Below are 15,759 nucleotides of genomic sequence, written 5' to 3'. Positions count from 1 at the left end.
GTGGCCGCCAGGTCCCTGCAGCCTCTGGGTGCATGGGTGGCCAGGTGGCTCTATCCTGCCTAAATAGCCCCCCACCGCGCTACCAACTGGACTTAATGGCCCCCAGGCAGGGCGCGAGCCAACCAACCGTGCAGGGGTCCTTTGACCACCAGGCCCAGTTGAAAACTGGACGCCAGGTAGCCCTACATTTCCTAAATTATTTCTTCTAAAAGAATTGTACCATTTTGAATTCAAGGTACAGTAAAAGTGTTTTTTCCTTAAATAGGGACATTGGAGTTTAATTCCAAAGATTTGTCTGGACTAGGTTAGATAGCTGCCAACTCTTGTGAGCCCTTGCGCTTATTTTTGTCAGTAGCTGCCTGCCCTTGGCTGCTTGTTGCGCTTCATTATCTCATGCTCCCTCTGCAAAAGCTGACTGCCTGAAGTCTGGAAATTGCTACAGGCATCACAGACACATGTCACAAACCAGCCAACATTATTTCAATCTTTCCAAATTGAGGTTTAGAAAATGTGGAGCTGTCTAATCCTGAATCTTTGCCAGACACTGCAGCAGAACAGAGGCTGCAACCAAAGCAGAGAGAGAAAAAAAGTTCATGGTGTGTAATCACCATGGCGGTGTTATACTATAATGATGGAAAACCGAAGCAAGTAGGAAACATGTCAATGGAAAGTACTGTAATGGCCCCATTACAAAGCCCTGAGGTATTACAGGGAAATAGAGACATATGGTTTGCAAGATGTGATTTGAACCATGTTGCAAGGATATCAAGTTTTTGAAAGCTTGCAAAGTGTCAGATGCTGTTAGTTTAGAGAAGTTCTTGCAGTATGTAAGTTGCATTACTATCGCTGAGTGGTTTGCAAAGTATGGCTCACTGGAGCACTTGCTGGTTGTCTGCAGAGAGCTAACTCGTCACATGATGCTGGGTCTCTGTTTCCAGTTCTCAATCACAATAAAATACACTAAAAAAGTTTTATACTTTCCCGATATTATTTTTCCAAGTAAGAACTTGCTGTGTTTGACCACTAATGATTGTAGAGGAAGCTCCATATTCTCCTACAACAACACAAATAATAGTGAATTTATTTCTAGTTTGCAAATTTTGTTCAGACTATTAGCAAACACCTACCTAATCTAAAAACGAAACCTGATGGGCTACAATTCAGAGTCTCAAACTTTTTCCATAGTGTGGACAACATATTAAGAGTGACTGTCTTATAGTCCATCTCCCTCTTCTGATTGTGCATTCCAAAATTTTAAGCACAATCAGTTTCAAGAAATCCAGCAGTTGTCCCAGTAATTGATAATCTGGCCCACAACTAGAACCAAATCAAACTCAAAGTTTCACGATATAAAGTTTCATTTTATTACGAATACCTACACAAAAAGCATAATTATATTAAGATTGTAATGTCAGAAGTAAACTTTATGACTTCAGTTATTATTGATATTTGAAAGCAAAGAAATTTTTAAATGGTTGCCAAACACATTCTTAACTCTGCCTCTCTCTCTCTCTCGATACTTAATCCACAGGTAGATGATTGGGATGCCCTTACACCCACACGTGGTACCTATTTCTGTATTTGTGCATGCTCTCTTTTGCTCTCCTCCATCCCTAGCGCTCCTGTTACTGTGGTATCTAGTCACCAGAATACAAGAATTAAAATGCATCAGTGTTCAGGTGAGGACTTTCTCCACTGCTGCTGCTTAGGTGAAGTTTTATAGCACTTCCTATGTGGGAGAACTCTATGGCAAGGATGAGAACACTTGATGGCCATTATGTTGCTGCCTCTGTTGAGAGAAGGCCTAAAACAGGAAGTATATCCTGTGTTGAGGTAAGAAACAAACTTATCCTGACCTTTTGTGTTAGGGAATTCTATTGCTGATGGCCCTCCATCAAAAAACTCCCATCCCAACTCCAAAGGAAGTCAACGTCTTCGATTCTCGACACTGTTTCTTTCTCCTTCTTTTGTGTCTTCCCAAAACACATTTTCCTAGTCATTTGCCAAACTTTTAACAATTACCAGTGACCGCACTTAGTAGTCAAACAAGCTGGGGATTTTTAAAAGAAATTGTTTAATTTAAACAGTGGAATGGTCTTTATGTATATTTTGAGTGTAATTGTCACAAACCTGGTAAAGCTCTTTCCTCTGGATATCACAACACTAGGCTGCAACACTGTCTCTTTCCTTGGCCTCTCTTGCTTGCTTCCTGGGCCCAGACTCTGTCTGTTATCACTTCATGACAATGGGACTTCCTGCCTGGGTCAGCAGGGCCATGCACCCAGGACAAGTGCTGACCCCTCAGAGTTCCCAGTAGCTTTACCACATCCTCTTTCAGAGCTCCAACTTTGTGGGAAATGTAGGTTTACAGTTAACCTCTCCAGGGACATGTGATAAAGGAAACAAATAGAGAGACAAGCATTGTAAGCATTGTTATAAGATTATGGAAAAGAACATATTATTAAAAATGTGATGTGGAGGAAGATGGGAATTTGGGGGGGAAAAAAAAACTGGAAAGTAGCCCATGGGATTGGGCATTGAAGTTCATCAGCTCTGCTGGAGACTATCAAAGCTGCTTCAGAGTCTCCAAAACTGAGGTTCATATTATCTTTAATGCTACTACAAAATTCACCGGAGCTGCTCATCAAAGTATACTGCAATTTTGCAGTATTTGAGTGGCAGAGCTGGAAGTAATGAGATGAAGCTGTGCCATCTCAGATTCTCAGAACAAAGCAGAATTGGCAGTGCTTTGCAGTTGTCAGCTACCGTGGTTGGCTCAGTAGGTAGCTGTTTATTCTTAGCTCCTCATTCTGTCATATCACTGAATGATGGGAAGGAAGGCTAAAAGGAAGCCTAAAGCCAAGTATTAAAAGTTTAGAGTAATATGTCAATGTAAATAGTTTTGATAATACCTTTGAAAAAACCATGCCTAAATTATAAATCTGAATGAAGATTGTTCATGTTCTGAGATCATATGTCTAGCTCATTAACGTAGCAGAGTGTCAGACATGGTATTGAAATCCTGACAGCAGAACCGAAGACTAAGCAGAGTTGTTGCTTTAAAAAAAAAAAAAAATCCCTTACTTGCTGTTGCCAATTCTAAGGTGAAAACAGCACATTGGCAACAAATTTGTTAAATGTAAACAAATACAACATTGTAACCTGCTGTAAACATCCTCTACATAGCAAGGCACAGATGCAGCTAGTTTCATGGCCACAGACTGCCATGAATGTAATCAATATTGCAGGCATGAAATTCACTGCTGGCCAAGGAGATGTGCATTTCTCTTGGAGTGGTGTCCTGTGTTCTGCTGTAGGGCAGCCCTGTCAACCGTGTCTTAGGTGTGTGGATGGTGACCAGAATGGGTAACCATGAAAGAGTTTTTAAGTTTTAAAAAAAGTTTGATTTTGTTTGACTTTCTTTCTTTCTGGGCTACCATGGTGGATAATTATTAAAAAACAAAATTAGCTGCTTCATACAGCTGATTTCTTTACTTGAATTTCAGCTTTTTCCTACATCTGTAGAAATTGCTGTCAAATAGTATTAGATTTTAATGGACATTTCAATTTTTTTTGACTTGGATATCAAAGAGCTGATTCTAAATTCTTAAATCATATCCTGTATGTCATGGATTCTCATACTTTTTTGTAGTGTGGACTACTACTTAATAGAGAGATTCTTGTGGACCCACCTCCTGTACCATTCACAACTGCACAAACAACCTCACTTCCCTATTGTAGTCCTATAATATTTATGCTAACTACAGCAATTTCTTAGATACCGAAGTAGTTTGGGGGAAGTATTTAATGTGCTTTTAGCTTTAATGCAATTTAGCAGCTGGAAAAAAGTAGTAGAACCAGCACCAGGTGACCCAGTGAGCTATATCTCAATAATAGGATCAAACTTTTCAGATAGAAGTGATTTTTTTTTCTTTTTAAATGTTTACGGAGTTCATTTAAGTGAAAGCATTGGTGTTTTTAGTCTGCCTACCTAAAAGCTTAGCAGGACTGACTTTATATATTAGTTAACCAGTTTCAGAGATAAGGGTTTTATTTTGTCAAGGTACACTGAAGAAATTAGAAAACAAAGGTGAGCACTGTGTCTTAGGCTACATCTACACTGCAAACAAGGGGTGTGATTTCCCCCTTGTGTCCGATTATAAATAGCAGTGTAGCTGCAGTAGCATGCATAGTGCAGCAGAGGCACGGCTGAGGCCTTGTGTTGATTACTTATCCTCCAGGTTCAGGCGGGTTTGTAGTTAGCTCAACTCAGCTGTGCCTGCACTACCGCTACAAGTGCTACTGCGGCTACGCTGCCATTTATACTCATGCTAGCTCAGTGAAAGCTAGTGTGAGTATGTGTACACAAGCAAAGGAGCCACATCTCCTAGTGTAGACATACCTATATTTGTGGACGCAATCGTGAAGGAAGCAACGCTTTTAAGTTTGTAGTGTTGGGTTTTTAATTGAAAGTGAATGTAGTGTTTTTCAAAGGTGCCAGATGGACAGCACTGGAAACTGGCCTTCTAATTATCTATAAAGAGGTACAAAAGGCGGTGGGAGACGTTTCCTCGTGCTCTCCCACTGTTCTTTCTCAGCCCTACGCTGGAGGGGAGCCACCTAAAGTTATGAGAAGATAGTATGTTGTCCTTGCACATGCAGTCCTTGGTGTCTCTTCTGAGACTGCTAAAAGACTGAGAGTGAGTGCCAACTCACAGGTTAGCATTTTTAATAAAGACAGCTCTCTACTGGCAGTGGACTGAGACCTCTGATTTTTCAAATAGGCCTGTGCACAGCTGTCAGAGGCAATTGCTTTAGTGACTTATCTATAGTTATTCATCTCTCATTATGAATCTCCCACTAAACAACATATTTGGATGTGTCATTCATTTGTGCTGACCAGTGTTTTGATTTATCTCCTTATTTGGCATTTGCTAATACTGAACATATTCAAGAGACAGATTTGTTAATGTAAGATGGGATTTTCAAAAGCCCGTACATGATTTAGGAGCACAAGTCTCATTGATATTTTTTTTTCTGTGGGACTTGCTCCTAATTCATTGGGAACTTTTGAAATAATACCCTTAGTGGTAATACTCTATTTTTCTCATGTCTCCAGACATTTCATATAGGCCCCAATACAGCAAGGTATTTAAGCACCTGTAATGTACATAGATTTTATATACAGTGTTTGTGCAGCATCCACCTAGCATTTTAGCAATGCCTATGAAGTCCTTTCCAAAGATTGAATTATTTAGAATTTTGAGTGGTTACCCTTGAAATTATATTTTAAATTTTTTAATTTGATTTTTGATCATTTATACTCATTATGTTGGGACATCCTTTATTTTTTACAGTGGAAATCTATTCAGTCAAAGTACTCTCTGGAATGCATTTACATTTATAAAAAACATTAATTAAAATTAAATTTAATCATTCTTAAAAATAGTTGCTAATGAGATTAATTTAGATTAAAGCAAAACTGTTTTTTGACAAAAGATAGGTCTGTCCAGTGACACAAAACATTGTTTGTTGCTCCTCGCACAATTGGCAATACAAATATTGCAGTTAGATTATGGGTTTAGTTTAGAATAATGATGTTTTAATATTGTTTTGTAACTTTACATTGTTTCTAAAGTATTTAGAATCTTGCTACAGGTGAAAGTTCCCTTCAAAATCAATAGCCGATGTAAAATACTGATAACTTTATTTTTGGTTCCTGCTATACGAGAGACCCGAATTTGAGTCCTAAACTCTGTCTCTCTTTCAAGGAGTTGAAGATTGGTAGTGGGAGTGAACTGGAAGTGAGGAGGAGGCATGTTTTCTTAAATGATCTAGTGTTTGGAACAACATTAATGGTCTCCAGTAGGAGATTTGACCTACCTTTCTTGGCTAAAGAGTAGGTCATTGTATTGTGGGACTCAAAGGTGATGTTGAGGAAGAAAATGGGAGAGCAACCCAGAGTACTCCTTTTCTCCCCCACAAAAGCACTTTATATTTAATGATAAGCACACCTTCCAACTTCAAAGAGGGGCAGGGGAAACCTGCTTTGGAAAATTATTGTACTTTCTGTAAATGGATGAACTCCTGAGACAAGTTGATCCTATATGTGATGGTGTCAGTGGCGTATTATCACTGAGGCCGACAAATTTGCAGGGGCGGCAAATTTATAATAGCAGCATTTTTGTGACATCAGTGACGCCTCGATTCTACCAATCATAGCACATATTGAAACCGTCAATGATGGTGCGACGCCAGTTAGTAAACATACTCGTGAGAATCCTAAACGTTCATAATATGACCAGAAGGAAGAAGTTAAGCGGTTCTCAGTTTAAAATAAATAAATAAATAAATAAAAAGGGCTATACAAAAGAAAGGGAAAATGAAATGATAGCAAAAATGCGCAAAATAGATTCCTTTGTTGTATCAGTTAGTGCTGACAGTGAGACAGAAAAAATAGTTGAAAGTAGTACTGAAGTAAAAAGTGAAAATATTGGTGTTGATATTGAAAATATTGATGTTTAATAAGTTCATATGAGGCCAGGAGTGGCAATTATTTCAGGGCCTAGGGGCGGCAAAATTATTAATCACCCACTGGATGGTGTGGGTGGATTATGTTTAATTGCAGCTGTGGATGATAAAATAAACATAGATGTTGAATGGCATTACTTCATTTACATGAATTTAAAAAACAAGATAGAGAAGTGGTGGGAGGAGGTGAGCTGTTTCTGTACCCTAGCAGCGGACTTTATGTAGTGAGTAATTGAAGAACTATAGCTAGGATTTCAAGAACAACATAATTATACTCAAAGCTAAAATGTGTAGGCAGCAGGAAACTTCTTTTCTTCATCCTGGTAAGGCATACTTATAATTTTGAGTCTAAATGTGGTGTATTATGTCAGTAAGAGGAATTGCATATTTTGTAATTCCTGACATTACACATTGTTTTTTCATTCTGTAACAATCTAACCTGCCTAGATATTTCTAGGTGTCATTGTGGTATCTGAACGTTAACAGTAGCTGACTACAAAAAGTTTTCAGGGGTTTGAAGATGCATTGTCAAAAATTATGGATTTCCAAAGTTAGACATTTATCATGTATAAAACATTTAAGGACTTGGGATTGGGTGAGTAAATAGTATGTGATTGTGATCTCCCGATATGGTTTACATATAGAAACTGCTAATTGTACAGGAAGGGGAGCTCTGTTCATATTTGCTACCATGGTAGATCTTTGAACATAAATGCTTTCTCTTTTTTGTATAATCTGTTCGTGCTGATGAAAAGGCCTTCTTCCAACACATAGATCCAACAGATATAATTACAATCCATGAATAACAAGAAGAAACATTCCTTTGGGGCTGCAAAAACAGAATAGGCAATCTTCTTGTGAGTTTAAATAGAATCAAATCACTGATCTGTGGTATTGTTTTTTGGTTTGGGTTGGATTTTTTTGACTACAGATAGGATATTTTGGTAATTTTGACACTTGCCAGGAACAATCCAGGATTTTTGTACATGCATGAGTGGTGGCTGACTTTTATCATTTGAAGTGCTTACCTGAGAGAAGAATCCATTCCTTTGATTCTATGTCAGTTGAAATGCCAATCTTTCCATGATGAAGTTAATATATACTGACAAATCAATAGCTGGTGAATAATGTTGGTTAATTACAGAGATGAAAGTGGGTGGGAAAAGGACAAAATACCACATGTTAGATAGCAGAAATATGGGAGATTTGTTGCTAAGTGTTGTATAGCAACTCATTCTACACGTACAAGGCATGATAAAGCAGATGTCCTCCCTGAGAGGAGATGGATTCACACTCCCACGGGAAAGATGTGCAAAAGTGAATTTGTTCCTTAGATGCTGTGGATGACAAAAATATGCAAATAACACCAGAACAAACAGGTATAGGAAACACCAACATATAGTTTTCATGTAAATCAATTTGAGGAATATCTGTCTAGCTAAATGTGGTGTTAATCCACCCATCAACCAGTTGTACCTAGGCACCTATAGGTCAAGTCCTTTATGACTGCAGCTTCCATTAAGAAACTCAAATATTTCAGAAGAAATGTAATTTCATGAGAAATGTTCTTTAAAATGATCTAAAAACCCCTTGTTCATATTTCATAACCATGCTCATGTAGAATACACGAGAAGTAGGAATGAAGGGCTCTTATTTCAGTTTGGAGAGATTTGAATGCGTAAATGCCTGAACGTAGAGAGGCGGTATACGTGTAGTCTTCTGTGCATTTCAGAGACCATAAGTAATATTTCAGTGCTGCTCTGATTTAATGTTTGAGGGTTTTTTTAAGTGGTTGTGAGGTGATCTTTAAGACTCGATAGCACCTTGTGTGAAGGCTTTGCAGTAACCTGTTTCATGCCATATGCCAGGGCATCTGAGTTCAAAGCTCAGTTATTAGTTTCCAGGCTGGCAGAATTTGGAAAAGTCCCCCCACCCCTCAATCCACTGCATAACTCTAAGATTTTATTTCTTGATATGACTTTTCTGTGAAGGAGAAAATCCACAAAGAAGCCAGCAGGTATCTAAGATCCAGAAAGGCCAGTAGATTTGGAAAAAGACCTGATGGCTCATCATTTTCTCAGTTGCAGAAATTGTGAGATTCCAAAAATAATGAGGCTTCCAACATTTTAATGAGTTTCTTACACTGTCATTTTTTGCAGAAGACAAGTTTAAAAAAAAAACCACAACAATATTCCATTCTTACAACCAAGACAGATATTGTTACAATATTAAAATTTAAATGTGGTGACTGACGTGTGTGTGTGTGTGTATGTATGTATTTGTATACATACATACACACACAAACACATTTACGTAGGTCGCCACATACATACATACACACATTAAATGAAGATAGCGGTAGTTTCATTAATTAGGACACTTTAATCTGTAGTTTGTGCTTGTGACAAAAGACTCTCATTTTCCTATGGACAATATTAAAAAATAAAATGAAGCAGTAATTTTGTTTTGATGGATTCTCTGAGATAAGGTAATATAGCTGAGCAGGATACTGTGCGTGACTTCAGATTTGATGAAGTGTTGATGTGAACGTTACAAAGTAGGGAAAAAAAATCTTCATCGTAGCTCTATATTACATTAAGAGAAACAAAAAAATCAATGCCTGAAATGTATGTTAGAATAGAAAACATATCCAGCACTGTGTACAGCACAGTAGTTCTTAGCAAAGTTGTCAAATGGCTATATTTGGATGGAAAATCAATAACTTTTTTTCTGCACCTCCACATCAATGTGTTGTAATGAGTTTTCCCACTGTTGTGGCAGCTTCATTATTTAAATGGGAAAACCTGTCATATGACAGCAAAGTAGCTGTTCTCTGATAATTGAGTTATCTCGATTCTTCCTAGTCTGATAACGTTTTCTGATAAATTATCATTCATACATGTATAATGCAAACTAAAGGCCCCTTATTAGTCAGCTTTTAGTAATCCTATTGATAATTAAATATAAATCTGACTAAAATGTATTCTTCCACCTTAAAGTCTTGTCATAAAAATATTTAGAGTATAAACCTTCAGTACTCAGCAGGGCATTATATATACATATATTTTACTGTTAGTAGCAAGCGTTTTGTTCTATATTTGTGCAATTTTCAGTTATGTTTTTATATAGCACTACTAAATTAAACTTCGGATTGCTCGTTGCTGTCAGGAATGACTGACTTTAGGGCAGCATGACAAAAACGACTGAATGTTGACATTTTAGTTTTCTGTTCAACATACAACCGTAATTTGTCTCTAAAAGTTTCACCTAGAAAACTGTAAATCAGAGGGTTCAAACAACTGTTAGAAAAGGCTGCTAGGTTTACAATATGTCCTGTGAGGGGATAATCATGCCGAAAAGATTGGTTGCCTGAAGAGAGTGTCTTTCCTTTCTCTTGAAGAAGCTGAACACTAATGAAGACATTTTCAGGTAGCCAGCAGATAAAGAAAACCAGGACGACTACAAAAATCATTCGAAGAGCCTTTTGGCGCCGTAGTCGAAGACTCTTGTGTTTGTGTGCTTTTATAAGAACTCGAACAATTAATGAGTAACAAAGACCAATGATCACAAAGGGGATTATAAACCCCAAGGTTATTTCTAACCACTGGATTTCTTCTACATCTGCAAAACAAAAGTAGACCTCTCCAGTGTGCTGCAAATGTACAGCTGTAAATGGCACTAGTGCTGCAGAGATAGATGCCATCCATATGAGGCCACAGCTTAATCTAGCATGCTGCATAGTCCGAAATATATTGGACCTCATTACTTTTGCAAGTGCTATATATCTGTCAAAACTCATCCATGTCAAAAAGAAAATGCTGCTATACATGTTGATCTGAAGGAACAGAGACATGAAAGTGCAAATTATAGTGATGTCATAATACTTTTCGTCAAGATTAAAAACCTCAATGAGGGAGTCAGCAACTAAAATCAAATCAGCTACTGCAAGATTTATGAAGTACAGGTCAGGAATAGTCATCTTTTCCCGAAAACTTATGTTCACAACTAAAATCAGAATGTTTCCCACAAAGCCAATAGGGAAAAGGAAAATAGTGTAAAGGCATGATAAGAAAAGCCCAATAATGTATTGTTGGTGTTCTTCTGATTTATCAGCCAAGATAGAAGACATGCTTTCATTACATAAATGTGATCCATTTAGTTCAAAAGATGTGCCGTTACAAATAAATGGTGATACTGCTCCTGTGTAAGATTCCATGGTTAGGATCTCTGCTGGAAAGATTACATCAGTATTCACGCTTTGACTTTCAGTGCCAAAATGGTTAAATTGTTGGGATTTCCAAAGAGGTTACAGCAAGCATTTTAGGGATTTGGAAAGAGGTTTACTTTTTTTGTATAAAATGTTTAAACTGTTTGGAAATGGAATGGAAGCCAAACCAATTAGGCTTGAAATTGGCTGAAATTTATCAGTTACAGAAAAGTAAACTGTTTAAGAAATTTGCTATTTGTAAGATGCCATGCACAAGGCAAATGAGAAAATTAATGTTTCAGATCATGTAGGACCTTTCTGTACTTTATGGTCATTTGAATTGCACATACACAAATGTTTCTTCACAAATGTTCCTTCTTGCAGATTGGAAAATGGTAGAATTTTAGGTTCGTTCATTCCTTTTAACAATTACTGAATATCCTTGGACCTGCAATTAGTAAATGAAAAATTATTAAACTCATGCCTAGATGTTTTATTTTAACTTTTTTAAAGCTTGGGCATTCTATGGTATATGGATCGTGGGTTTACACTTACATACTCAAGTGATTGTGTGTTTAGGAACATGATGCTTGAAAACAAATGTTCAGCGAAAAAAAGCATTTAATGTACATGAGAGAGAGATTATTAGGAGCAACCTGATCAAACATTGTGTGCTAATCAGGAACGCTTAACATTGATAAATATGAGAGGGGGATAAATCAGTGAAGTTGACCCATTAATCTCTGGAGTAGAAGAGAGGAACTTTCCTGTGTATCATATTCCTTGTTTTTCTAGTCAAATAACAAGCTTATTAAGTAGCATAGGCTTTGGCTGCAGAAATATTAGAAAAAATCTAGACATATGAAATGCCCTTGGTACCTTCTGATTGCAGAGAAAGAGACAGAAGGAAAAGACATCTTTTAAAAACTCAAGATAATGTGAATTTGTATTAATTTACACTATCTTCATGTTTAACCTTATTTACTTTGCAATAAATTATACTGCATTAACTTCCATAATGGGAATGGAGTTGAAAACAACACACCAAGGTGAAAAATAAGAACTTTATAAATGTAAATTTATGTAAACTTGAAAACTTGGCAAAAGTTTCCAAGTTTTGTTTAAAAAGGCAAGAAAATGGTCAATTTGAATATTTTTATAGTTGATTTTATATAATTTTGTTTTAAAAATAATAAACCTGTTAGTAATAAGATGATTAAATTCTATTCTGTACTATAAAAGTGAAAATGTATACCTGTAGAACACATGCAGAGATATGCTTGGATAAATACATGAACTAATAGATGCTTTATCTTTTTATTATTTTAAAATCTTAGTGATTTAAAATACTGGTGGTGCACATTCCCAAGAGAGAAAAAGATCAGGCTTTTAGACCTGGACAGAATTAAAATATCTTCTATTATGAAATGTATTTTTTGGCTTAATGACTTAAAAATCATTCCAGCTATTGTTAGTAATTAGCAGGATATATTTTGAGGCATTATTGCAATGCAAGTCTTTGTTCATACAAAAGCATTTTTATGAAATGTGGCTTATCAGAGTTCATTTTGATTTTTCAATTGGAGATCTAAACATGCCATGTATATTTGAATTGTTGCCTTTTTCTGAAATATTCGTAATAGAAACAGTTTTTGTTCTTGAATGAGGTGATAAACTGCTTCAGATGCAATGAAAGGAAAATTAATATTTTAAAAAATTAATGTTTCAGAAAGGTAGATCTGTAAAGATAATCTAACTATGCATAAAAGTCCACCAAAAAACAAACCAATACGTTCAATGATTAGATTGTTTGTAGCTATGTAAAGTGTTAGAATTTACCTTTTAATTCCCGTGTGTCCATCCATAGTCATTTGTTCGGATCTGATTTTCTTCCAAACACCATAAGGCTGGTTTATATTCAGATACACTGTTAGTGGATATGTTAATTTCAGCTATACCAGCAGTCAAAACTTTTAATGTTATTTAGGTAATACCAAGCTGCACTGAATGTCACCTGTTGAACAATTCAGTAATAAAAAATCCATATAAAAGCAAATTCTGTTAAACATCATAAATAAATGACTGTCATTGTTTTGCAGCAAATGCAGATCTTACTGCAGATCCTTGGTAATAAAACATGGCTTTGTCGATTCCCAGGGTCGTTCTAATTTGTGTTCATTTGAAGTGTGGTGTTGCACAGTCTTCCTTTTAAGGCTAGAATTAACCCCATTTCTGCTGGTTCCTTTTCTTTACCAGAACTAGACATCTTTTCCATCATATCTATCAACTATCTTGATGATGCTTAATATAGCTTTCATTTTACCCTTCCTTTATTTTTGAGGGAGGATAAAATTGTAGATTCAAATGCTCATTGAGCACCAGTTCTAAGATTAATTTTGAATAGCAACTAAACATATTTGACTGTGCATCTAAAGCAATATTGTTCGGTTTATCTAAGCGTTTAAAAGACTTTCATAGTCCAAAGAGAAATATTAGAACTTTAGAAAAATAGTAGCTTAGTTAATGAATGAGCTGAAAACTTGACTAAAATTTTCCTATCCTCTGAGAGTCCTATTTCTCTGTTAATCCTTTGCATTTCATTTTCCACATGCACATATATCCTCAACTTGACTCTGCTTAGTTGTTCTGCTCAAAACCACCTGTATGAAATATGCTTAATAATGCAGTTGATTTGGAGAATCAGTCTTGCTTCCAAACCCCACTATGGCAGGTGGAGTTTTGCATTTCATCTCCAGGGGCAGAGAACTAGCTGACAGTTGCACAAACACCACCTGCTGGTTGTCAGAATTGTTCTGTCAGAACTGGAAAGAAAGTCTTAGAACATTCTAAAGTGAGATGTGTGTTTAACCCTTATTTCTCATTTGAAAGAACAAAACTAAAGTTCATATGCACAATGTTCAGAGCTTTTTGTTTTACTTCTGTTTTTTATATTTATGGTCTGACTTTTTTATTGTAAAATGCCACTCACTGCTCCACTTTTATGCAGTGTTCTGTAGCTACTCTCCCAAGGTAGGCTGCAGAAGGTCTTGTTAAGCATGTATCCTCGTGTTCAGGATTTTCAAAAGGATTTCAAATTACAGGTTCAACTTGGGATAGAAATAGTCAGCCTGATGCCTTTTTTACATGTTTACAAAACATTGTTAAAATTCCCTGAGTTGTTTTGTTGTCAGAGGAAAGAGATTTTTTTTCTTGTGTAAAAGGGCTTTGCACAGAGAAGATAAGTGGATGATGGGCATTTCTTAGCCCCGTTGCAGCAAAAATGCTGCCTCCCTGTGTTGTGATCAGTTATAGAGGGGACAGCATCACCAAAATAAAGGTTCTGTTTAAGATGTTTGTTTTCCAAGTTCCAAACATCAGTTGGCTTTATATTAAAATACATAATTTGTAAAAAAGTACTAATTCTTTTGGCATTTTGGATAAAACAAATGTTTTTTTAAATTTCCAAGATATTTTCTTTGAAACTCGCCATTAAGTAGCTTTTTTCATAAAGCAGAAAAAAGTCAAACACAACATTATTTTATTATAATTTTATGAGTTCTGTATTCATTACACTTTTTTTTTATAGTCTGAAGGGGTCATGCTCTACTGAAGTTTCGCTGAACATTTCTCCAAAAAAAAAAAATTGAAAATGTATTCAAATCTGAATGTAGATTTGTTTGTCCAGCTATAACATCAATGTTATTGATTAATCCAGTGACATCTTTAGCATTCGGCCTTGTCATGGTAAAAAGGGATATAAAATGGTTCAAACAAATTTTAGTGGCTGTTGAACATTGTACACCTTCTGTCTCCTTAGCTTTGCTGATATTCCAGACACATTTGATAGTAAAGGGTATCTTAACAACCCATATTAAATGACAGTCATGCCATTATTGGAGTTTATGGTACCTCCTGACGTACGTCATCAGCTTTATTGCTGCTAAGAATGCACTTGATAATTACTGGTACTCTGTCTAGGGATATGTGAGACTGAGAAGAGAAGCGGTTATCTAATTGTGATTTTTTTTTACAAGAAGTTTATTTGTGACTATAACAATTGAGTGTTTTGATTTTTCAGTCAAGTATGTAATGGTATTTAAGAATTTTATTTTTAACGTACGGGTTTCAGTGACTGCAATTCCTGTGTGCTTTCATGTATTAGTAATAGTTTTACAGATTAAATATATAAGAGCAGCCGTCACTCCCACATAATTTGGCAACAGCAGCCTTACCCCTATATCCCCGCCATTACGGTGCACAAAGAGTGGGGCTTGTAATTGAAGTAGGAGCCTAAGTGAGAGCAGAGCAAGGAGGAATCCAGGCAGTGCAGCCCACCTTCCGTGCTACCAGCAAAGCAACCTCCCCTGCTGGCTGCAGATTGTGGAGGAGCCTGGTAGAGCTTCTCAGGGGTGTATGAGCGGAAAGCTGCTAAAATCTGCCAAGAGAAATGTGAGGGCTGGTCTTCACTATGGGGAGATCGATGCTGCTGCAATCAAGGTTGATGTAGTGGGTCCAGTGAAGACCCGCTAAATTGATGGTAGAGCACTTTCTGGTCGACTCTGGTACCCCAGCTCCCCTGAGAAGATTAAGGTAAATTGACAGGAGAGTATCTCCCATTGACACAGCCCAAGGAAAACACTGGGGTAAGTCGACCTAAGCTATGCTAATTCACATAGCTGGAGTAGCATAACTTAGATCGACTTACCCCCATAGTGAAGACAAGCCCTGAAACGGCACTGGGAGGTGTGCAGTAGTTGAGCATTGGAGGACAGGACTGGGATAGGTGCTGGAACATTACCAGATGGTAAGGGAAGCTGTACCCAGTGGAAAGAGGAGCAAAACTGAGGGGAGATATGATTGCTCTCTATAAATATATCAGAGGGATAAATACCAGGGAGGGAGAGGAACTATTTAAGCTCAGTACCAGTGTGGCCACAAGAACAAATGGATATAAGCTGGCCATCAGGAAGTTTAAACTTGAAATTAGATGAAGGTTTGTAACCATCAGAGGAGTGAAGTTC

The 15,759-nt window shown here is 36.9% G+C and overlaps 2 protein-coding genes across 6 annotated transcripts in view; one reads left to right on the top strand and one right to left on the bottom strand.

Annotated features, from left to right (window-relative positions):
- C10H7orf50 (chromosome 10 C7orf50 homolog) overlaps positions 1-15,759 on the top strand; it is a 210,276-nt gene that overhangs the window by 18,867 nt on the left and 175,650 nt on the right. The gene's annotated exons all lie outside the window — the stretch shown is intronic.
- GPER1 (G protein-coupled estrogen receptor 1) lies at positions 9,566-10,747 on the bottom strand. The gene has a single exon (XM_039490112.1). The coding sequence runs from the start codon at positions 10,745-10,747 to the stop codon at positions 9,671-9,673; it is 1,077 nt and encodes a 358-aa protein (XP_039346046.1). The 3' UTR covers positions 9,566-9,670.

Source organism: Mauremys reevesii, linkage group 10 (assembly GCF_016161935.1).
Source record: "Mauremys reevesii isolate NIE-2019 linkage group 10, ASM1616193v1, whole genome shotgun sequence".
Lineage (NCBI taxonomy): Eukaryota > Metazoa > Chordata > Testudines > Geoemydidae > Mauremys > Mauremys reevesii.
This window is presented reverse-complemented; position numbering and strand designations above follow the sequence as displayed.